General features: G+C 39.3%; 1 protein-coding gene across 1 annotated transcript in view; it reads left to right on the top strand.

Annotated features, from left to right (window-relative positions):
- Positions 1-21,661, top strand: part of DRC11 (dynein regulatory complex subunit 11) — a 157,575-nt gene extending 135,914 nt beyond the window's left edge. Inside the window, exons 18-19 of the mRNA XM_087716592.1 lie at positions 5,819-6,057; positions 20,942-21,661. Of these exons, the coding sequence (XP_087572718.1) occupies positions 5,819-6,057; positions 20,942-21,097 (395 nt within the window). The 3' untranslated portion in view covers positions 21,098-21,661. The remainder of the gene's footprint in view (positions 1-5,818; positions 6,058-20,941) is intronic.
- The last annotated feature ends 4,330 nt before the right edge of the window (positions 21,662-25,991 follow it).

Here is a 25,991-nt window from a genome sequence, read left to right as displayed (position 1 = left end):
ATAGGGCAGATCATTACATAGCTCTCTATGTCCTTTTTTAGTGATGGCCACCAAAATTTTCTTTTAATTAAGTGTAAAGTTTTCACAAAACCAAAGTGTCCAACTAATTTGGAGTCGTGGCACCTTGCCATAAACTGCAGTCTTTGGCTAGCTGGAATATACAACTTCCCTCCCACCCAAGCTAAGTTATATTTCATCAGGCAGCTGGATTTGAAACCATTCATTGGTGGCTAAAGCTTGTTTAAAAGTTTAGGTGGTGTCATTGTCCGTCAATGTTTCTTGTTTTGCCTGGGACCTGGTGATTACTTTAACGAGTAGCTGATTGTTTTGTATCATGGGTTTGAAGTTTTCTGGATAGTGCATCTGCCAGAAAATTTTTCCCCCTGGGAGATATCTGAGCATAAATTCAAACAGTTTAAAGTACTGAGCCCATTGTACCTGTTTTAGGGAGCGTTTCCTTGGGGTCTTTAAGGCTTCTAAATTTTTATGATCCATCCAGGCTTCAAAAGGGATCTTATACCCCTCTAGGAAATACCGAACTGCATAAGTTTCTTTCTCCCAAATGGCCCACCTTTGCTCAGTTTCATTCAATTTTTTGGATGTGTAAGCTCATGGTTGTAATTGGTCTTGCTGAAGCAGGACCACTCCTATTGCCACATCACTGGCATCTGCTTGTATGATGAATGGTTTCTCTGTGTGTAGGTGCTTCAGAATTGGCTCTGCTGAAAACAGTCCTTTAAGTTTTTCAAATGCAGTTTGGCATTCCATAGTCTAGTTCAAAGTCTGCTTCGGTTTTGGGTTACCTTCTCCCTTCATTTTTAAAAGCTTGGTGATGGGGAGAGCAATCTGGGCAAAAGGGGATAAACTAGCAGTAAAAGTTGGCAAATCCCAGGAAGCTTTGTAACTGTTTACGTGTTTTAGATGGTTCCCAATCAAGTACCGCCTGCACTTTTAAAGGATCCATTTCTATGCCCTGCTGTGAAATGCGGTACCCTAAATAATCAATTTTTTTTCTTGGTGGAATTCACATTTAGAGAGTTTAGCATAAAGTTTGGCAGAATGGAGTTTGTTCAGAACAGCCAGAACAGTTTTACATGTTCTGCTTTGGTCTCACTATATAATAAAATATCATCTAAATAAACCAAAATTCCCTTGTACAAATACTCGTGTAGTACTTCAACACTGCAGAGGCCCCTTGTAGCTCAAATGGGAGCACTTTGAATTGGTAGCATCCAAGAGGGGTGTTAAATGCTATTTTCCATTTGTCTCCTGCTTTAATTCTGATACGGTAGTAAACCTTCCTCAAATCCAGCTTTGAATTTTTTTTCTCTTTAGCGAGGTGTGCTAGCATGTCTTTCATGATGGGGAGAGGTGCATGTTCTCCACACTGATCATATTTAAGTTTCTAAAACCCTCACAGAGACATTTAGAGCCATCTTTTTTTCCTCTAAATAACACTGGGGCTGCAATTTTTGGTCGGGCTGGCTCAATGAAGCCCCTTGCTAGGTTTTTCTCAGTGAATGCTCTCAGTTCTTCCAGCTCCCTCAGGGACATGCTATACATCTTGGGTTTAGGGAGTTTGGCCCTGGGTAGGATTTCTATTGCACAGTCAGTGGAGTGATGGCAGGGGCGGGGGGAGCTTGTCAGAGGCTTTTTCACTAAAAACCTCAGCCTAGTTTTTTGTATTCGTTGGGTATGCCCTGGGTTGGCATAGTGTAAGCAGGTCACTGGAAAAGTGTGGTCAACAATGTGTATGGATTGGCCACTACTGGATGCAGAGGGTAAATCCGGGCATTAGTTTCTCTCAAATCGTGATCAAATCTCCAAGATCCATCAGGCTTGGGTACAAGATCCATCAGGCTTGGATACACATGACTCTATGTGAACAAGAAGTCCAGTTTTCAGAAAAAGTTCAATGTAGGCCTTAATGCCAATCTGGGCCTCTCGCTTGATTGGGTACTGAGGAATCGCAATAGGTTGGGCATCAGGGAAGAGGTGAGTTATGTGAGGTGTGGCAAATCTAGAAAATCCAGGGGTTCCTTGGTACCACACCTGAGGATTTATTTTATCAGAGTTCGGCTCTTTAGGGATAGTCTCCTTCCCCAAGAAACAAATATAAGCTTTTTCTGTGGGGGAATATTAAGGGAGAGTCCCTGCTGGGTGCATTGCATAATGGCTCCCAGTTTCCTTGGAGATCCCAAAAGGTTGATAGGGTATTGTGGGAGGATCAGAAAGGAATGATGGAGGGAGGGGCCTGCTTTTAATTGTACTGTCATGGGGTAGCTAAGAGGGGCATTTTCCTCTATCCCAGTAGTTCCAATAATGGAGTAGTCTGGGAGGAAAGGCAGGGGATTGCTGCATCATTTAGGGCGCTGAATGTGGCCCCTGTATCAATCAAAAAGAAATAAAGTTTCTCCCCCACTTTTAACTCCACCAGAGGGTCAGGAGAGGAAATTGGCCCTCCGGAGTCCCTTCAATAGGACTCTGGGTGGAACTCAGGCCCTGGGTTGACATAAGGAGCATAGGGGCTTGTTGGGTTTGAGGCCTGAAACCTCCCCATCCCTAAATTGTCCAAGTCCCCTGCTGGGTTGTCATTCCAGGGGGCAATCTTTTCTCCAGTGGACAACTTGTTTACAGCGGGCACACTGATTTTTCTGGAGGGAGACTCCTTTTGGAAAAGAATGAATTACCCCACGTTACTCTGGGAAGTGATAGCAACTGCTAAAAACCTGTTTTCGCATTTTGTGATCTTCCTTCCTTTCTTCTTCCTCTTCTCTCTGGGAATAGACAGTGAAGGCAGTTTGAATAAGAGTATCCAGGGCCTGAGTAGTAGGGGCCTCAAGTTTTTGTAGTTTCTTCCTAATGTCTGGAGCACTTTGGCCCACAAAAGTCATTTTCAACAAAAACTCATTGGCTGGACTATCAGGGTCGAGATCAGTGTATCTCCAAAACCCATCTTTGAGACGGTTCAAAAAATGGGCAAAGGGATTCCTTTGCATCTTGGATGATCTGGTGGACATGATGAAAATTCACTGTTTTAGGACACCAAGTTTCAGCCCCTGTAGGATTGAATCCCGGGCTCGCTGGAGAATGAAGGTGCCCCGATCCGAGTTGGGATTAACTTCAAAATTGGGGTTCAAAAGAGCCAGGGGTTCAGGCCACAAATCAACGGCATCATGATTAGTTTGAATGCCATGTTCCCTAGCAGCTTTATAGTATGTTGTGGTGACTTTAAGGACTTGTTTTTCTTTGGTGGATAATAGTGCTGACAAGAGGGTAAAAATGTCAGGCACATTGGGTTTATGGGTGGCCATTATACGTTGAACAAGTTCTGCATAACTTTGGGGAGATTCCCTGTAAGGGACAAATCCTGTTTTCCAGTTAAAAAGATTACTGGTAGTAAAGGGGGTGTGAATGTACACCAGCTGGTCTTTCATAGGAACCTGTCGGAGGGGGGCTAGGATTGAAGTCTAGTATTAAGATTACAATTTACTAGGTTAGAAAACAACTAATTTCTGACAGTATACAATAATATAAGCAGAAGACAATAACAAAGTTTAATTCTTAATAAATTATTTCTAGCAGTATATCATATCAAAAGCAAACTGCAAATATTGGTTTAATCAGTAACAATTATATAGTAACATAAGCAATTTATAATAAAAGCAAATAGCCAATATTGATTCTTTTTTATTCATGTTGATTAATATACTCCTTCAATATCATTAAGCCTCTTATCCAGAATTTGCACACAGCCTCTTCCAATGACTTTAGCCTTCTGGCCATTTGCCAAGGCTACTGCATCTCAAGCAGATGGATCCATTCTGTAAAACAATTTAGAATTATTAACAATTGTTTGACTTGCACCACTGTGTATGAACCATTTATCTCTGCTATCACAATAGCTAACTTTTGCAACAGCAACTTGTCCATCTTTTGATTGCAAATAATTTCTTCTTTGCAAACAGCTTTTTCCTTGCAAACAGTCCTTCTGTAGATGTGTCTTTTCACCACAAATGAAGCACCACTTCTGTTGTTGGACTGTAATTTTATAACTCTTTTGCTACTTCATTTGTCCTTGCAAACTCCTTGTCTGATGCTATGGTCTCTGTAGACAGCCAGTCTGTGGAATTTTCCGCTCTTTTCTCCCTGCTCCTTGGGCCCCACTTCAGGAATTTCTAATCGTGGCTTTTTCTATAATGGCGTTTCTTCTTCTCAGCAATCAAACAAGCCTTTAAAGCCTCCAAGCACAGCTCCTGCTCTGGTTTGCATTCAAACACTGCAGAAACTATGTCCTATGTTTCATCAAGACTATTTAACACTAAGAACACCTTTTTGACTTAGGAAAATGCAATCCATGCTGTTCCAATGCCACAAACAAAGTTTGCATTTGCAATAAATGTCTTTCCACAGATTCACCTGGTTGCAAATGGGGTCTGTATAATTATTTTGATAATTGTACAATATGCTGACACCTAACATACACATTTCTTAATTTCATCTGGACTTCCTTTGCAGTCTTTAAATCAGCTACATTGATAAACTGTTCATCTTCTAAACTCAAGATGATATAAGCCATTGCTTTATCATGCTGCTTCTGCTCACAGCTGCAAAAATTTGTGGTGGATTAATAACAATATTCCACAGCTCCTTAGCCTTCAGGAAACATTCCATCCTTGCAGCCCAAATAATATTGTTCTTCTGTCCCAAACAAGGCACAGAGCTTTCCTTAAATTTAGCAGCAATAATCCTGCAATCTTTCTCTGCCTTGTTACTCTTTTAAACACAGGCAGTCTTCACAGCTTCATTACAGTTCAGTCTTTCTGTGCTCTCTGGGCCCATAACCTGTCAGAGTTTGTTGCATAAATTCAAATCCAATAGCACAGAGAGATAACTGATTCAGCTGGATTCATTAACTTATTTATATACGTACATAAGAATAGATGAATACATGTACAATACCAACAGGTGGTTCTTCCAAGTAAACACAAGGCGGAAGAATTACAGGCAAACACAAGCAGTTAACTTCATTTCAGCAGACAAGCCCAGACAGACTGCTGGTTAACTTCTCAGAGCAGCAGACTGCTTAAGTTTCTGTTTCAATTCTTTGCACAGACTCAATTTGTTTAAGCTCCCACTGGCTGACTTAGTTGCTATGCTTATTCATTGGCTGACCTTGTTCCCATGTCTCTACTGTGTTTCCTCAAAAATAAGACAGGGTCTTATTTTCTTTTGACCCCCCAAATGAGCACTTGGCCTTATTTTCAAGGAGGTCTTATTATTTTTGAAGTGCAGGAGGCAGTGAGCGTGGTCACCTCCTGACTGCTGCTGTGTTGCAATATTTTCAGGGAGGGCTTATTTTCAAGGGAGGGCTTATTTTAGAGCATGCGCTCAAAAACTCAATTGGGCTTATTTTCCAGGGATGTGTTATTTTCAGGGAAATAGGGTACCAATCATAAATATTTTAACAAGAAACTATTTTAAAAGTGATGCCATATGATCCCAAATGAGAATGGCTACAGTCACTAAACTATCAGATGAACTACTGGGATTATTTTGCAGGGAAAGAAGCTTAATGTATCCTACTTTTTAAGTGGGTTTTAAAAGTGGGTTGATTCTATGTGAATTGCAATTGACTATCAAATCACTCTGACCTTCCTGAAAAATATGCAGATATCAACAATTTTAATAATTTTAAAATGAGACTATTGCAAAATCAAATAGTTAAAAATAATCTGTTTTTCTTATCACCTACTACTATGATTATTATTCGGCCTTCTAACTGTTGATTTTCTTGCTTTTGTAATCATTTTAACAGTTTTATGGAAATACTTCATTCAGCAAAATGGAGGGTTTCTCTCCAAACATCTAAATATCAGTTGCCTGGCACAGGTTTCTGATGGTTATGCTCAGGGATCCATTCTCCGAGCAGTTCAAGCAGTCCTAACTGAAAGACGTCGAATGCAGCTGAGTAAGAAGCCACTGACTGCTGTTGAATTTCTAACTTGCCTAGCAAGACAGGATCCAGTGTACAAAGAAGAGGAAGAAACATTTAAGGTTAAGAAATTTGCCTTTTTTGTCTGTGGAAGAGTAAGTAGTATTCAGAATGTTGCTGCTTTTGCTCAATACATTCAGAAGTGTGTTTCCTAATGAATTGTATTAATACGATCTGAAGAGAAACCAGAATATGTGGAAATCAGCAAAGATCTGAAAGATCTAACTTTTCTTAAAAGTAGAATAGCATTTTTAATATCCTCTCCTTAGCACTCCTACAGGGGAGGTATAATAAAACTTCAGTAGCTGAGCGAATGTGTACATATGGCAATTGGGAAGTGAAAGATAACTTATATGTCCTAGTTTGAGCAAGTTCTACAGGGACATCAGATCAACATACATCTCTCTATTAAAGAGATTTCTAGGAAGATCAAATACTTTCTACATGAACCATCTCCTTCAGGATTCAAATCCAACCACCACTCGTGCAAAATTTTGTGCTACTACAATGATAATAAGGATTCTTATTCATGCTACTACTACTACTTTACTACTATTAGTAAAATTATTACTAATAATAGTAAAGCAGTAATAGTAAAATTATTATTACTAATAATAATTTTTAGAGAATGTGTTTATTTTAATGTTGAACTTTTGTACTGGTCTGTGACCATAATAAAGATTGATTCTGATTCTAATGAATTGGAATCAATTTCATCTGGTTCAAACCCCATAGGTTATTGAACAGTCAGTAAGTTAGAATACAGAATAGAGTTAGAAGGGAACTTGGAGGTTTTCCAATTCAGTCCTTGCTCAACCAGGAGATCCTATGCCATTCTAGACAAATGGCTATGCAAACTGTTCTTAAAACCTCCAGTAATCGAGCACCTACAACTGAAGCAAGCCATTTCACTAATTGATAGTTCTAACTGACAGGATATCTCTCCTGTCAGTTCTAAGAAGATCTCTGCTTGATAGGTTTCCATCTGGTACTTCTTATCCTGCGCTCAGTTGCTTTGGAGAATAGGTTGACCCCTCTTCTCTGTGACAGCCCCTCAAATACTGGAATACTATCATGTCATCCCTACTTCTCTTTGTTAGATTAGACATTCCCACTTCCATAATTGTTTATAATATAGTTTAGCTTCCAGCCCTTTTATCATCTTTGTTGTTCTTCTCTGCACTCTTTATAGAGTCTCAACATCTTTTTTGTAATCATGGGAACTAAAATTGGATGCAGTATTCAAAGTGTGGTTTTAACAAAACAGTACAAAGCGGTAAAAAAAAAAACCTTGACCTTGATACTATTCCTCTGTTGATGCAGCCTAGGACGTCATTGCTTTTTGAGTAGCTGCAGCATACTGCTGGCTCATATTTAAGTGTTTGTCTACTAGGACATCAAAATCCCTTTCACGGTTACTTCTGTCAAACCAGATATCACCTATTCTGTATTTGTGCATTTGGCCTTTCTTGCCTGAGTGTAAGACCTTACATTTCTCTCCACCAACTTGCATTTTGTTGGATGATATGCAGTGTTCGTCTATCCAGATTCCTCTGGATCTTGAGCCTGTCTTATAAATTGTTGGCTATTCCCCCCTAGCTTGATATTTTCTGCAAATTTGATGGGATCCTGTTCTATCTATAAGAGCCAAGGTGGCGCAGTGGTTAAATGCAGCACTGCAAGCTACTGCTAAATCAGCAGTTCAGCGGTTCAAATCCCACCGGCTCAGGGTTGACTCAGCCTTCCATCCTTCCGAGGTGGGTAAAATGAGGACCCAGATTGTTGGGGGCAATATGCTGACTCTCTGTAAACCGCTTAGAGAGGGCTGAAAGCCCTATGAAGCGGTATATAAGTCTACTGCTATTGCTATATTGCTATTGCTATATCCCATCATTTAAATCATTTATGATGTTGAAGAATACTGGGCCTAAGACAGAACCTTGGATTCAGTTCAGTAGTAGGATTCAAATAATTTAACAACTAGTTCTCCACTCTAATGACCAGCTGGGTAAGCATGGCTGGGTGGGCATGGGACTGGGTGGTCATGGACAACTCAACGTCACTCACGTCAAGAGGCACTTCGCCTTGCCCAGCCTCTCGTGATCATGGGGATGCTGCAGCGTAGGTGTGAAAAACAGTCATAAGTCACTTTTTTCAGTGCCATTGTAACTTTGGTCACAAAAAAAACTATTGTAAGTCAAGGATTACCAGTACAAAAATGCAAAAAACGTATTTGCTTGCAAAAAGCTGTCCTAAATACCAATCATTAGATTAAAAATGGGGGAATACACACTGAAGATCAATGACAGTCACAGCCATAATGGAAACCTAAACCATTCTGTCTAAATACCTTCCTTTTCATCAGCAATACCAGAAACCCAGAGTTACAAATCAGGCAGGGTATCAGAGTACCTTGAGGAATTAAAATAGTTAAAATGCAAGAATAACTATCAGCAGCCAACTCTTGCTCATAAAGTGAAACCCTTTAGCAGAGAGGTCATTTAAGCTCTCCAGAAAGTGGGTTGGCATAATTGGGCTATAAAATGCCAAGCTAAAGAGACAAATTAGCAAAGTATATAGGGGACCCAGGTTCAAGTCTCTGCCCTCCCAAGTTTGTCAGGATCACAATAAAACTAGTACATGCCACAGATATCTAAATAAACTTCAAGCCTGTGTTGGAAGAAATATCCATCGGGTTCAGTTCCAAGCTGGGAGAAAGACACTGGAAACATGGAGGCTGATTGGAAAGATGGTTTAATGATGAAGCAGAACCACGGATGGTTCCACATGGGGTGGTTCTGTTGCAGCTGATCACATGGAGTTGAGGGTGAGGGTTTTTATAACTTCTCTTGGGCTTTGAACTTGAGCTTCCTGTTCCTGTGCAAGAACATGTATTCTATTGACTGTTGTCAGTCTCCCACAGGGCCATGTAGCTAGTTCTGCAGGTTGTCTGAGAGGTTTGGTTGAAGTTTGGGCCCTCTGAGATGATGTAATGAAGAGATTTGTGTCCTGAAAGGGTGTTGGTCAATTCCTATGGTGTCTTAATGTCTTTCCTTCTCTTTTGGATCTTGAGTGAGGGCTAATCCCATTCTGCCTTTGTTCAGACCTTGCTGCAGAGAATTTTTGCCTTATGAATAGATCTATCTATCTCTTTATCTCTTAAGTGCTGACATCTGCTGTGGGATATTAAGGAAGGTGGGGGCTACTTTCTCCCTCTAAAAAAAACATGTTTCTCCATTTCTCATCCAGGGAAATATATTCTTCTAGTAGAGGGGTGGTTGCTAACTTTCTACAATTGATGACATGTCACTAAACCTTATTATCATGAGAGAAAACTGAAATGAGTTAGAAGAAGGATCTACTTACTATCAGTAAGCAATCATGTCCCTTTAGCCACCCCAAAGCAATGCAAGTGACTCATATCCCAAAGGTGCTTTTTCAAGAGGCAACTAGACTTTCTTAGAAAGAGCCAAGGTGGCGCAGTGGTTAAAAGCAGCACTGCAGGCTACTGCTAGATCAGCAGGTCAGCGGTTCAAATCTCACCGGCTCAGGGTTGACTCAGCCTTCCATCCTTCCGAGGTGGGTAAAATGAGGACCCAGATTGTTGGGGGCAATATGCTGACTCTCTGTAAACTGCTTAGAGAGGCCTGAAAGGCCTATGAAGCGGTATATAAGTCTACTGCTATTGCTATTGCTATTGCTATTGCTATTCTTGGTTTCCAAAAAACCAAGCGACAATCATGACCTGGATGACTGGAAAGTCCCCATAGACAAGAGACTCCTGTACTCACTGAACTGACAAAGCACCCTTTCCCACCCAGGAGAAGCAATCATTAGATCCATTTGCACCACTTAAAGATACCAGCTGGTCATGACTTCCGGTTGCACTTCCAGCGCCTTCAGAAGCCTGATCCACAAGCTCAGTGGTCAAATTTGGACCATAGCCACCCTGAAGGGGTGATGAAGAAAAGGGGGACTGCGTGTCAGGTGGAGGAGAGCTACATCTCTCCTCCCTGACTGGGAAAGCTCCCTCATCTGAAGACGAAGAGCAGTGGCAGCCAAAAATGGCCCCCATGAAGCTGGAGACAGTCTGAATACCCAAGATTGTCCTGGAGTGGAGAAAGGGAATGGAGTGTTATCTGGGTGAGAATATATATTTTTAGTTGGAAGTTGACCCCAGAAATCCAAAGGGGAAGCATATTTAAAGCTATTGTTGACACGGCAAATGGGCACACATGAAAAGTACCAAAGAATTGAAGAAGGAAAAAATCTCCTTTTTAAATAATAAATAGAAAGCTAAAAGATGTGGTACTGAGAGCATTTTAAAATGCTGGAATTAAAGTTCCAAATTCCTTTCTCCAAATATTGCCCAATTATTGGATTTATAATTTAAAATAATTTAAATTGGAACGGTCAACAATATTACAGAGAGGCTGAAGCAGACAGAAGCAAGAGTGCCATCCGCTGATGAAAAGGGAAATATCCAAGCTTGGAAATAACTATTCAAAAAGACTGAAAATATTTGTTGGACACGAATCTACTCTAAGACCACTAGAGATTTGATTATTAGCTAAGGACTTCAGTTAAGAGTCTCTGAATATCTTTTAATATTATTGAACATGTAAAGTAATTTGAAGAGGCGTGGATAACCTTCTGGTGACTTCAAATTGTTTGGACTGACTATTGATGATACATTTAAAATTGTGACTTCGAAGTTTGGCTTTTTAAATTAATGAACTCTGGACAGTGAGCTAAAAAAGAGATTACCTAAACACAGACGCAATACAAGACGGAAGTGTGGGGAACCTAAACAGAATGGAGCCTTTTCAAAGCACTGAGAAAATATTTGACCGTATAGATAAAAAATTGGAAAATTTAATACAAAGAATAATGGACAATGGTCAGGACAATGAAGAAAGAATGGAGCCACCAGAAGAAACGGAGGGGAAAGCGGAGAGAAATCAGCAAGAAGAAGATAACAAGGAGAAGATGTTACCAAAACTAATAGTGATTAAGGAACTAAAAAAGGAGGAAAATAATGTAAAAGACCTAAAAAGGGAATGAGAGAAACAGGGAGAGAACTGGGGAAAAGAGATAGACGGTGGGATAGATAGTTCTGGAATTAGACAGTGGGAAGGGTAGAAATGGGAGAAAAAGTTAGATTGCATAGCCAAACAGAACAAATAAAAGACTTAAGGGACAAATATGGGAGGAAAACTAAAAAGAAAATAAAGTTTTGGATGTGGGTAAAGTGGGATTCATGTATTACACATCAGTCACACAAGAAGTGCAAAGTATCCAAAAAGAGCCACTTTTGGTTGGTGATTCAATTGTAAGGGATATAAATTTAGCAAAGGATATGGAGGATTTGAAAGAGGTCATGTCCTACTGCCAGCCAAGACAAGACAATTCTTAAGATAATCAAGATAGAGTAAGGACTGTGATGTTGATGCTATTATACATCTTGGCACAAATGATCTGTCCCAAAATGATGTACTTTCTGTGCAGAATGATTTCCAGAACTTGGGGTATGAAGTTAGTAGTATAGGTTGTAGTCTTATCTTTTCAGAGGTTTTACCAATACATAAGGAACAAACAGGGAACGGCCAGTGTGTATCGGAGTTTAATGTGTAGCTAAAGGAGTGGTGTAAAAGGGAAGGCTTTGGTTTTATTAATCATGATGTCTGCAGCTGATCCAATGAAAAACTGTACAAAAGAGATGGTTTGCATATATCAAAGAAAGTGACCAAGTTACTTGGCATTAAATTCACAGATTTTCTGGATAAACATTTAAACTGACCAGTGGGGACAGAGAGAGAATTTATTCAGAATATTTCTGTCCCCAGCAATCTAAAATTAATAGGGTTATCAGTGCATATAACATAGAGGTTTGTGAGGGTAAGATTATCAACTTTGCTGTCAAGCAAAATCAAGCATTTAATAGTGAATTCCATACCATGTGCACTAATCAAATAGGTGGCAAGAAAGCAGGGGCAGTCAGGCACAACACAGGATATGTTGTATGTTTACAGACAGTAAACACAAGGTCAATCAAAATGGACTCAAATGTCTATTACCAATGCACAGTATGAGGAATAAATGGTGAATTAGAAATTCAAGTAAATGAGGACAGATGCAATATTGTTGCCATTACAGAAACTTGGTGGGATGAAACCTACAAATGGAACATATAGCTAGAAGGATTCAAATTATTTAAAAGAAATAGATCAAATAAAAGAGGAGGTGGAGTTGTACTATCTATAAGAAATAACTACATCTCTACAGAAATAGAGCACAAATTATCTTAAATGAATTTGGGTCAATATTAAAAGGGTGGGAATAGCATAGGTCTATACCATAGGCCATCCAACCAAACAGGAAATAGATTAACTTTTTGTCAGTCAGCTAACTAAGGTATGTAGGAAGCACATCACAATAGTGATGGGGAATTTTAACTACCTTGACATCAACTGGGAGACAAACTCTGCACCAGGTGGAAGATCCAACAGTTTTGTAACAAGTCTAGCAGACAATTTTGTTTCCCAAAATGTAGAGAAGGGAACAAGGGAATCAGCCATATTGAACTTAATTCTCACTAACAGAGATGAAATGATAAAAGGTGTTGAAGCTACAAGAACCTTGGGGGCAAGTGATCATGCAATATTGGAATTCAACATTATGCGAGGACAAGTAGTAGAACAAAGTCAAACTAGAGTCTTGGACTTTAAGAGAGCTAATTTCAATAAACTTAGAGAGTGCTTGGGAAGGATTCCATGGATGAGAATCCTCAAGGGAAAAACAACTCAAGAAGCTTAGGAAATTTTGAAAAGTGATATTATAAAAGCCCAGTCTAGCACAATACCAATGAAGAAGAAAAATAACAGCTCTCAAAAGAAAGCAGCATGGCTGCATAAAGAACTCTGACAAATTGAAAGACAAAAAAGGTCAATTATAAAAAGTAGAAAGGGGAGCACATAACTAAGGCAGAATATCAGCAAATAGCCCGAGCCTGCAAAGATGAAGGGAGGAAAGCTAAGGCTTACAATGAACAAAGGCTTGCGACAAAAGTAAAAAACAACAACAAAAGAAGCTTCTCCCAACATGTTAGAAAAAAGAAAAGGAAACAATTGGTCCATTTCTGGGAGAAAGTGGCGAAGAAGGTGACAAGCAACAGGGGGCAAGCAGTACTACTGTCTTTACACAAAAGGAAAAAAACAACAGTCCAACCTATCAAAAACAGCAACACAAAAAAACAGATTAGGAGCACAAGTTAAAATAGGAAAGAAAATGGTAAGTGAGCACCTGTCTCCCGTAGACAAGTTCAAATTACCAGGACCGGATGCATTACACCACAAGGTTCTGAAGGAACTGGCAGACGAGATCTCAGAACCACTCAACTATATCTGTCAAAGATCCTGGAGCACCAAGGAACTGCCAGAGGACTTGAAAAGAACTGATGTAAAAAAGGAAAAAAAATAGATCCAGGAAACCACAGACCTATTAGCCTGACCTCAATACCAGGGAAGATTCTGGAAAAGATAATCAAGCAAAGAATCAGTGAACACCTGGAAGCAAACAAAGTAATAACCAAAAGGCAACATGAGTTTGTCAAAAACAGATTGTGATAACAGATAAAATAGAAAACAACAAACAAACAAAAGAATCAAAACATATGTCGAGCACTAACAACAACAACAAAGAAAAAATGGTGTAGAAAAAGGGAGAAAGAAGTGATCCAAATACCAATTATATTTAATATATAGAATCCACCCCAACTGGACATGACCAATATGAAGAAAGAGCAGTCAACAGATTAAGTAAACATTACATTAATCTTCAAATTCCTCTGTTAACCATTTCTGCAGTGATCGTCAACAAACTTCAGCAACTTGGTGCACAGCCCAAATCTCTTGGAGGAATACATTTACCACAGGCACAAGAGAATCTGATGGGGTTAAGGGAAAGAGGTGTGGGTGAAAACTATAACTGGCGAAGAATGGGGTAATTTGGGTACAGGTGTTTTGCAAATTGTTGTATGCATACTCAGCCAACACTAGCACATCTGCCCAGTTGTCCTGCTGTTGATTCACTAAGCACCAGAAATATTGCTTGAGGATGGTAGTCATTCTTTTACTATACTCTTCGGTCTCTGGATGATGGGCCAAGGAGAGGCACAGCTGTGTCTCAAGTTTTTTCAGCCAAGCCTGCCAGAACTGCATTGTGAATTGCACTCCTTGATCTGACATGACCTGATCTGGCAGACAGTGCAGCTGAAACACATAGCGAATGAATAACTAGGCCATGAACAAAGCCGGGGAGTCCTGAACATGGGATAAAAAGGGCCATTTTAGTGAACATATCCACCATAACCTGCATAGTGCTGGTTTTCTTAGATAGTGGCAGCTTGATGATAAAATCCATAGAGAACCCCCCCCCCATCTCTACAATGTTGGCAAAGGCTGCAGCAGTCCGGGGGGGGGGGGGGCACTGGTGGTATTTTTGGCCTGCCTATACCACACAAGAGGCCACATACCCAGCAGGATGTCATGCAAAAGAAGCTGCCACCAAATGTCCATGAAATTAGATAAAAAGTCTTGAACACCCCAAGGTGGCCCACTGCCTAGTCGTCATAGCATTACTGCAAAATGAAACCTCAGAGGAGCCCCTGCTGATACATAGAGGCGGTCCTGGAAACAAAGGAAGTCTGTGTAGGACACTGTCGTGATTTAGTCCAAGGTGCAGGAAATGTGGTGACCTCATTCCCTGCACCTTGGGCCAAGTCATTACAGTGTGCTGCCACAAACATCCTGCTGCTGTGCATCCCAGATTTGTGCTCTCAGATCCACAGGTTGGTCAGTGATGGTGAAGCACTCCAACAGAATGATTGGGCAAGGCCTTAACTTGTCCTTCTTTTGGCTATACTGGGGTTTGTGGGACAATGCATCTGCACACTGGTTGTGTCCACTTGGCATATAACGTCACCTGAAAGTCAAAATGCACAAAGAACAACAACCGTTGCACCTGCCACTGGTTCAGAGTCCCATCCATCTGCAGGTGCTTTAGTTTGCAGTGGTAAGTCCAAACCTCAATTTGTTGCCAGGCACCTTGGTGCTGCCAGGTGTTGAAGGCCACCTTCATCTCCAAGGCAAGAAGCAGTTCCAAAGACACAGTGAAGCAAAGACCAAAAGCAGTCCACAAGTAAAGAGCTAGGTCCAAGGCAAAAGACAAAGAGCAATCTTTCAAGCAAGACAAGGCAAACAGTAACAGACACAATTCAAAGCCTAGGGAGTGTAAGCCAAAGCAAGCAATTGTTCCTGGCAAAGATTAACTTACCATGGCTTCTCCTTAAGTTATTCCACTGTTCCTTGTGAGGAGGGGTGGGACAACTTTCTCTTGAGTAGCTTTGCAGACCTTCTCTGGGCTTACTTGTGCTCCACTCTCCTTGCCCTTGGATCAGTGGAGTAGGCAGTTGTTCCTCATCAGAGAAGATCTGCCTATCAGCACCACTGTCTATCAGCAGTTGTCCATCTGGTCGATCATGTCCCCCAATCACGAAGGTGTCCAGGACAGCATTTTCCTCAGCCTCTGGCCTCTCCAAATATGCCAAGAGAGATGTGTCACTCCTGTCAGACAGTCCCAGTTCCAACTCATCCTCCTCTGAACTGGGTTCCATAGGGTCCATGAGAGTAAAGGAATAACACCCAAATTGTTTTTAAATTGGCTTGTCCATAACACCTAAAAGAAATGCTTCAAGCTTAAAAGAAAAGCATAATATTTGTATCATAAGTATTTTATGCATTGTCATTGTTATATTGGTCCAGTATGTTTTCATGCACCACCTCCACTCTTTCATAAGAGCCAAGGTGGCACAGTGGTTAAAGTGCAGTACTGCAGGCTACTTGAGCTGACTGCTAGCTACAGTTCGGCAGTTCAAATCTCACTGGCTCAGCTTTCCATCCTTCCCAAGTCGGTAAAATGAGGACCTAGATTGTTGTGGGCAATATGAAGAGGTATATAAGTCTAAGTACTATTGCTATTGCTAAATTCGCAAGACCACCACAAAACTTTCTAAATTTCTTAAAATCAGCTCTTTTAAAGTCTATGACACTGGTTTGATTATTGTCTGTTGTTTATATTTGCTTTGTATTGAATTTTAACATGACATGCTCACTGTCCCCCAAAGTTCTGGCAACTTCAATCCTCTATCACTTTTTCTCTGTTAGTAAGAATAGTATAGCTGTCCCTCTAGTTCCCTCCTCTACCTTTTAGGTGACAAAGTTGTCAGCTAGGTTGGTCAAGGTCCTGTTCAATCTCCCACTGGATGCAGAGTTTATCTCCCAATTGATATCAGGGTAATTAAAGCCCCCCATTACTACTGCAGTGTGTTTCCTACATACATTTGTTAACTGGTTAGCAAAAAGTTTTTTACTGATTCCGATTCAGATTAACAGAGTCGGAAGAGACTTTGTAGGTCATCTAGTCCAACCCCCTCCTGCCCAAGCAAGAGAACTTACACCATTTCTGACAGATGGCAGTCTAGTCTCTTCTTGAAAGCTTCCACTGATGAAGCTCCTACAACTTCTGAAAACAAGTTGTTCCATTGGTTGATTGTTCTCACTGTCAGAAAAATTATCCTTACTTCCAAGTTGATTCTCTCCTTCAACAGTTTCCATCCATTATTCCTTGTCTGACCTTCAAGTGCTTTGGAAAATAGCTTGACCCCTTCCTCTCTGTGACAGCCCCTCAAATTGTCAGCTCCAGCCAGCCCAGAGGCCCAGAGCTGCCATTCAGGGGAGAAAACTGGGCCAGCTGCCAGGCCTCATGTTTACCAGATGTAGAGTTCCCTCCTCCACAAACAGTCCAGCTGAGACATCTACAAAGCTCTTGATAACTGACTGTGAACAATCCATGATTAATTGCCAGGTGGTTTTTGCTCTGGATCACAAGATGATGGGTGTGCGCAGGCAAGGGGATAGGGTTTATCCTAATTACCAAGTAACTATAAAAGGTGATGGGGAACACCGAGTGGCAGCTCTGACAATTTATTCACTGCCTTAGTGCTTTGTTGGTCAGTTCATGTCATAGGAAAGATAAACTGCATTTTCAAACTGTTTCTGTGTTTGGCTGTTTTCATTAACCCTTTGGAATCTGACACAAATATTGGAACACTTGTATCATGTCTCCCCTGGTCCTTCTCTTCACTAGATTAGACATGCCAAGTACTTTAAACCATTCATCATATGTTTAGCCTCCAGTTCCTTAATCATCTTGGTTGCCATTCTCTGCACTCTTTCTAGAGTCTCAAAATCTCTTTTATAATGTGGTAATCAAAACTGGATGCAGTATTCTAGGTGTGGTCTTACTTTATAGAGTGGTATTAGTAGCTCACTTGATCTTGATTGTATCCCTTTGTTAATGCAATTTAGGATTGCATTGGCTTTTTTGGCTGCAGCCGCACACTATTGGCTTATATTTAATTGGTTGTCCACTAAAACTCCAAGATCTCTCTCACAATTACTGCTATTAAGCCTGGTTTCACTCAGTTTATATATGTACATTTAGTTTTTCTTGCCTAAGTGTAAGACTTTACTTTTCTTTACATCGAATTTCATTTTGTTAGCTAGGGCTCAGTGTTCAAGTCTGTCAAGATCCATTTGGATCTTGAGCCTATCATCTAGGGTGTTGACTATTCCTGCCAGTTTAGTATCATCTGCAAATTTGATAAATTTCCCTTCTAGTCCCTCATCTAAGTCATTTATGAAGATATTGAAGAGTACTGGGCCTAAGACAGAACCTTGTGGTACCCCACTGCTTACTTCCCGCCATGTAGATGTAGTATCATTAAGGACTACTTATTGACTACTGTTTTTCAGCCAGTTACAAATCCATCTGATGGTGATGCTATCTATCCCACTTTTTTTCTAGCTTACCAAGAAGTAGGTTGTGGTGTACTCTGTCAAATGCCTTGCTGTCTAAGTATGTATATTATGCCCACAATATTTCTCTGGTCTACTAATTTAGTCACTATGTTGAAGAATGAAATAAGATTGGTTTGGCATGAACTGTTTTTAACAAACCCATGCTGACTTAGTTGTTACTTTACTTTTATTCTGTTACTTTGTTGGCAGATCTGTTTTTTTATTATCTTTTCCAGTATCTTCCCCAGTATTTGATGTTAGGTTGATTGATCTATAATTTCCTAGGTCCAGGATTTCCCCCCACTTTTTTTTTTTTTGAAGATGGGAACCACATTAGCTCTTTTCCAGTCCTCTGGTAGTTCCCCAGTGCTCCAAGATTTTTGAAAGATGTTGTACAGTGGTCTGAGATGACATCCACCAGCTCCTTTAGAACTCTGGGCTATAACCCGTCAGGTCTCAGTGATCTGTATTCATCAAGATCAAACAGGTATTCTGTTACTATTTTTTTGCTTATTTTAACTTTTATTTCTAGTCTATCTTTTACAGTTTTGTCTTTGGTAGGTTGGTCTATAGTTTATTTTTGCGTGACGACTGATGCAAGAAATGAGTAAAGCAGCTGTTTTCTCTCTGGTGCATATTACTGCTTTGCAGTCTTTTCTCTCTAATGGACCAACTATTTGCTTGATTTTTTTTCTTGTTATTTATATGTTGGAAGAAACTTTTTTTAATTACCTTTGATGTTTGTTGCAAGTATTTGTTCATTTTGAGCCTTTTCTTTCCTTACTTGATCTTTGCAGATTCTGGCTATCTGATGATATTCTGCCTCGGTTATGTGTTCTTCTTTCCATTTTTTGTACTTGTCCTTTTTGTCTTTCAATTTATTAGAGATATCTTTGTGCAGCCATGCTGGTTTATTCTTGGTGTTCTTGTGTTTCTTTTTCAATGGTATTGTGCTGGACTGGGCTTCTATGATCATATTCAGAGTTTCCAGAGTTTCTTGAGTTGTTTTCCCCTTTAGGATTTTCATCCAAGGAACCTTTCCCAAGTTCTCTCCGAATTTGTTAAAATCAGCTCTTTAAAATCTAGGACTCTGGTATCATTATGTTATAATGCTAGTGTTTGCATTATGGTGAATTCTAGTATGACACTCTCTCTGAAGGTTCCTGCGGTTTCAAATCCCTCTATCACTTCTTCTTTGTTTGTAAAAATTAAGTCCAGTATGGCTATCCCTCTAGTTCCCTCCTCTCCCTTGTGGACAAAACGTTGTCAGCTAGGTTGGTCAGGAACCTATTTGATTTCTCGCTTGGTCCGGAATTAGTCTTCCAATTGATGTCAGGGTAATTGAAGTCACCATTCCTGTTGTAGTGTGTTTCCTACATATATTTGTTAGTTGTTTGGCAAAAAGTACATCTATTTTTTTCTCCTTGTTTGGGTGGCCTGTACTGTATATTTATGGCAATGTCATTCTTTCTTTCTTTTACATTGATCTGTATGCATTCTAGGAGGTTTTCGTCTTTTGTTTTGTGCATTTCTGTAGTAATGTAGTGGTCCTTTACATACAGTGCAACTCCACCTCCTCTTTTATGGGATCTGGTTTTTTTGAACAGTTTGTATCCTTCTAGTAGTATGTTCCAGTCATGGGTTTCCTCCCACCAGATTTCTGTTATTCCAACTATATCATATCTACCTTCATGTATTAATAATTCAAGTTCACCCTGGTTGTTCTCCAAACTTGTGCATTTGTATACAGGCACTTGACGCTTTATGTTTGACTCTGTCCAATGTCGCTTCCTATGTCTCCTATTTGGTATTTGAGTTTGTCTTCCTTCCCATCCCTCCTCACCTCATTACTTGATTTGTTTTCTATGAGTTTTTGCTTGGAATTAGGTCCTGGAGATTGGTTACCATCCCCTTTCAATTTTAGTTCAAAGTCCTCCTGATAAGCCAGTCGTTTTCTGAAAACATTCTTCCCAGTCTTTGTGAGGTGCAGCTCATCCCTTGCCAAAAGCACATCATGGAGGCAGACCATGGTCCAGGAATCCAAAGTTTTTTTGGTGACACCAACCCAGTGGTTCACTTCTAGAATCCTTTGTTCTCTTACCCGATGTTGCCCTTTCTTTGGCAGTACATTTTTTAAAAAATATTTGTGCATTATTTAACTTTAGCAATAGCAGTTAGACTTATATACCGCTTCATAGGGCTTTCAGCTCTCTCTAAGCGGTTTACAGAGTCAGCATATTGCCCCCAACAACAATCCGGGTCTTCATTTTACCCACCTCGGAAGGATGGAAGGCTAAGTCAACCCTGAGCCGGTGAGATTTGAACAGCCGAACTGCAGAACTGCAGTCAGCTGAAGTAGCCTGCAGTGCTGCATTTAACCACTGCGCCACCTCGGCTCTTTTTTGTGTCATTCATCCCTACATGTAGTGGTAGAAAGGGGTAGTAATCTGTTCATCCTAATTATTTTGGTTAGATTCTCAGCCACATCCTTGATTTTTGCTCCAGAGAGACAACATAACCTCCTAGATTGTATGCCCGGTCTGCAGATGGCTGGTTCTGTTCCTTTAGAATAGAATCTCGTATCATCAATACTTGTATTCCTTTTTTAGGGGGGTGCAGCCTTGGGGTGCTTTTCTGTTTATCTCAGATGAGTTGAATGTGACTTTTTAATGGATATTTGATAATGTCTCTTTTCTAGGTGCTTGCATATTTTCTTTGAGGCTTGTGGGTCCTAACATTCTTGGGGGAATTCAGAGAATGTTAAGTTATCTTGAATTAAGGATAAATGTACTAATCGTGAGAACAGTTTGCCTTCAGAAGTTGTGGGTGCTTCATCACTAAAGGGTTTTCAGAAGAGCCACTTGCCTGAAATGGTATAGAATCTCCTGCTTCAGCAGGGGGCTGGACTAGAAGACTTTCAGTTCTATTCTGATTGATTGGCCTAATATTCAAGAAATGAGCTGCTCTCAAAGCAATGTTATGCATGTATTTTCAGGTTTTCTAAAAACATTTCTATCTAATTTTCTAGGTTTGGTATGCAAAGACTCCTCTAGGAAAAGCACGAATCAAGTCACTGACAGAGACGGAAGATACTGGAAAGGGAAAAGGAAAAGGAAAAGGAAAAGACAAGGGAAAAGAAAAGGATAAGGAGAAAAAGAAGGAAGGCAAAAAAACAAAAAAATAGAAATGGTCTTAATAGTCATCATAGTTAATTTAAAGGAGAACCTTTTCTTGGAATGCAGGTTTTCTACTTGATTCCAGTAAACAGATCATATGTAAAAGTGCTCTTGAAAAACATAGGCAAAACATCTGTATGACATTTAGTTCCTTCAAACTACTGTACTTTTCTTTTATTATGCAAACTATTTTAAAGTTACTTAGATTTTGGTAGGATTTATCAGTTTTAAAATATAGTAATTGAAAATATGTCTACAAATGTTAAATTACACATTTTAGAGTATTTATGCTTATGAGCTTTGCCCAGTGAGAGAGCAACATATCTATTCAATCCATATATATTGCTTAGAAGTGGTTTATTTCTTCTTTCCTGGTTGGACATGAGAACTATGTAATAATCTGTTCCACTGGTAATCTACATGTATCCTCTGTATCCTCTGGGATAGGTCTTTCCTTAGCCCTACAGGGAGTTGCAGGCTTCTGCATAGAAGAAGACTGTATATTTATAACTCACAAAATTTGTAAAACACTGATAAATTACTTTTTCCAATAAATTTTTTAGAATTCAAAAGATGTATTTTATGGAGTTATTTTAAAATACCATTAGCTGCTGAATGCCATTGGATGAACATTTCTGTGAATACATTTTCAGGTATATATCCCCTGCTCAGAACTGGTGCATAACATAGGAGTCTTCCTGAACTCTCCATTCCTAGTGGCAGCTATGGCCATGAAAACCTTTCATAGATTCAGCTTGTGCACTAGTTGCACACATTTTTGGAACAAGAGACCTGCCTCACAATCACTCATTGTATGGTCATCTTCAAGTTGGATTTTTACAATGTGGTCCAAATGGGGCTTCCCTTAAAGATCACCCAGAAATTATAGCTCATCCCAAATGTGCAGGGTAATCAGTTATGAGCATGCCCTGATATGTGAACTGCATTGGTTGCCATTTGGGTTTGAAGTTATTTCAAGATGCTGATTATGATCTATAAAGTCCTACATTGCATAGGGCCTACTATCTGAGGGACTACATGTCTATTTGCTCCAACATAGCTCACTTGCTTCAGGTCCTATCAATTAAATCAAGTCCTCAACCCCTGGACCGTAGCCCACTACCAGGGCAAGCACCTTCCATTCAAGTGCTTTCTGCTCACACAAGTGGAACTTCAAGTACAAGTGCCCTCCATTCACGCACACCAATGGATCTGTGTGCGTGCACACCTGCCATTCACATACACACACCTCTGCACTGGACCAGGCTACCAAGGTGGAAAGATTGGGCACTGAATTAAATGATGCTCTCTAATGGGCTGCAGGAAGTAGGCCTTCTTTTCTCCCACCTTTGGAACAACATCTCCCCTCATATATTGCTTGTGTTCTATACCAGTGGTTCTTAACCTTTTTGAAAGAATCGCCCCCTTGAGCCATTGAGGAAGTTATCATCACCCCCTCCCCCAATATAACCTCTCAATCACAACACAGGGAAATAATTCTTTAATTTATGCAAACACATTTTTTTTCTTTAAAATTGTCATCAGGACATATCAATGCAAATAATTTATTTCAAGTCTTTTTCCCATATCTCAACTATGTAAACTCTGCCACCCATCACTTTACTCCCAAACTTTGTGATACATGTATTTCATTATTATTTTATTTATTCAAGACACTTAAATGCAATGACCACTGAAAACTAAATTCAACTGCAAGAAAATGAAATGCTCGGGAAAAAAAACAGGAACATTTAATGATTTAATTACAAGTGAATTTTAACATGCAAAAAGAAATATAAAAAGGACACAAGAACAAACCGCAATGCAGGAACTAAGAATTTCAAGATGAAAACTCTGAAACTAAATTAAGATTCGAAGAAAATATATATATTCATGCACACTCTAAAAAGGGTTAAAAAGACACAAAATTTTTACAGAAGCAAAGCAACAAAAATAAGAGTGACAAATTTAATGCCTTAAACTAAAGAAATATATATATATATATATATATATATATATATATATATATATATATATATATATATATATATATATATATATATATATATATATATATATATATACATACACACACACACACACACACACACACACACACACAAAGTTTACACGAAGAGCAGAACAAAAAAAAATTGAAACCATAAAACAGAGAAAATATAATATCGATTTTTTTAGCGTGGAATAAACGCTAAAAAAGTACAATACAGACTTCCGGTGGTGACGTCGAGACAAGTGTGGGGAAGAAATCAGGGCTCTGACTTCTTATCCCAATCTACACGTTTGGAGGATCCCTTCGGGGGTACGCTGATCTTGGAGAGAGATGCGGAGGAGTAGGGAAACCCTAGGACTAATGAGGCGGGGGGCAACCGCCCATTACAACGTGGGGATACTCTTTTAATCCAGTGTGCAAGCGTCTGCCTTGTTTCAATGACGGACTTGAAGTTTCAACAAACTATCTAAAAGGGGAAGGAAGAATTTAATCAACTTCTTGTGTCACTGAGTGGATTAGCGGACTGGCTTGCGAGTGAAACAGCGGTGAGTGTGGGCAGAAAGGGAAGATCGAAGAGGAGAACGGGCAAAGCAGTGAGTCTCCAGAAATTGGGTGAGAGATCCCTATAACCGAGAGGCCACTTGAAGGAGGGAGAGCGACAGATTTTTAAAGGCAAAGACCGGCCTGAAGAACTAATTAGCATAAGGGAGCAATCGATTGGAGGGGAGACAACAAGAAAGAGCACGAACTGACTCTAAGTCATACAGATTCAGGTAGTGGGAAGAAACCGAGAAAGGAGGAGGACTTGGAGAACTCTGGTGTGCTTGAAAGCAGCAGTTGACAGACAGTGAAACGGAAGGGGAAGAGATTGATGCAACAGCTGTGCTGAAATTATTTAGAACTATTTAGAACAGAACGTGGAGAATTCTGCAAAGACTGAAAAGAAAAGTAACTCAACCCAGAACTTAAAGAAAAAGTACCTAAAGAAGATCAAGATCTTAAGTCAACCAAAAAATTATAGGCCTATATCACTACTCAATACAGATTATAAAATTTTTACTAAAATACTAGCGAATAGGTTGATGTTGGTTATTCAGCAATTGATTCATAATGATCAAACTGGTTTTATACAAGGGAGACAAATGAGAAGTAATGTAAGACAAATTGTTAATATATTGGAATATTTGGGAAAGAATAACCAAATGCCCGCAGCGCTTATATTTCTAGATGCTGAGAAAGCATTTGATCGAGTGCATTGGCAATTTTTAATGAAAACAATGCAAAAGATGCAAATTGGAGAGTATTTTCTACAATCAATCAACGCAATATATCAGGAACAAACAGCACAAATTATAGTCAATGGAAGTATATCAGAATCTTTTAAAATTGAGAAAGGTACAAGACAGGGTTGCCTCCTATCACCATTATTGTTTATTATAACCCTGGAGTCATTGCTGAATAAAGTACGGGGGTCAGATGATTTATAGGATATTAAGATTAGGCACCAAGAATATAGATTATGTGCATTTGCGGATGACTTGGTTATAACTTTAACCCAACCAGGGAAATCTACCAAGGTTTTAATGAATATGATTAATCAATATGGCCAAGTATCAGGGTTTAAAATAAATCTAGGGAAAACAAGGATGCTAGTTAAAAATATGAACACTAATCAAAGGGAAGACTTAGAAAAAATAACAGAATGTGAAATAGTTAAAAGGGTTAAATATTTAGGAGTTTATATCTCAACTTCAAATGGGAAATTATATAAGTATAATTATGAGCCATTATGGCATAGAATACAGGTAGAGATGAAAAATTGGGAAAAATTACAATTATCTTTGTTGGGAAGAATAGCAGCAGTGAAAATGAATGTCTTGCCTAAGTTCTTATTTCTTTTTCAAATGATACCAATACTTAAAAAATACGCAAATTTGCTTGAATGGCAGAAGGGCATTAACAAATTTGTTTGGGCAGGGAAGAAACCGAGAATAAAACTTAAAATATTGCAAGACGTACGTGAGAGAGGAGGCTTGAAAATGCCAAATTTAAAACTATACTTTATCGCGTGTCTGGAAAAAATATCAAAATAAACTAAATGATAAGATACCTATGTGGGCAATTCCCAGACATGCTATAGAGAACATAAGTAAAGTGCAAAAACAGGATGTAACCACATACAGAAAGCTTCTTACTATAGAAAGAGGTGTATTACAGCTAAAACCCTTGAATGTACTAAAAGAGGAAAAGATAATTCAAACATGGTTTCAGTATGGACAGTTACAGGCCAGATGGAAAAAAGATCAGAAAATTGGTATTACGCAAGATGAGGACAACTTACTAAAACAAATTAGGGATCAAAGTCAAATGCATATAAAAAGGTTATATAACGTATTAATAGAAATGGATTCTGAAACAGAATTAGTTAAAGACTGTATAATAAAGTGGGCACAAAATTTTGAAGAACCAATATTGCTGGATACATGGGAAAAGATATGGGTAAGAAATGTAAAATTCACGCAAGCCCAAAACCTGAGAGAGAACTTCTACAAGATGTTTTATAGATGGCACTTAGATCCTAAAAAATTGGCTTGTATGCATCCGAATTTACAACCTAAATGCTGGAGATGTGATTGTGTTGATGCTACGGATTACCATATATGGTGGACTTGCAAAAAGGCTAAAGCATTCTGGATAAAAATTATGCAAAATATTTTTTAAAAGCAGATAAAGTTTACCCCTCACTTATTCTTGTTAGGTATAACTACTGATTGTACTGTTACAGAGACTAATTTGATCTTGAACCTAACAATGGCAGCAAGACTGTTGGTGGCGCAATACTGGAAGAAGGAAGATTTGCCTACTATTCAAGAATGGACATCAAAAGTAAC

Source organism: Thamnophis sirtalis, unplaced genomic scaffold, assembly GCF_051295495.1.
Source record: "Thamnophis sirtalis isolate CommonGarterSnake01/CBP01778 unplaced genomic scaffold, rThaSir2_p1.2 scaffold_5, whole genome shotgun sequence".
Lineage (NCBI taxonomy): Eukaryota > Metazoa > Chordata > Lepidosauria > Squamata > Natricidae > Thamnophis > Thamnophis sirtalis.
Note: the sequence above shows the minus strand (reverse complement) of the source record. Positions and strands in the feature narration are given on the sequence as shown.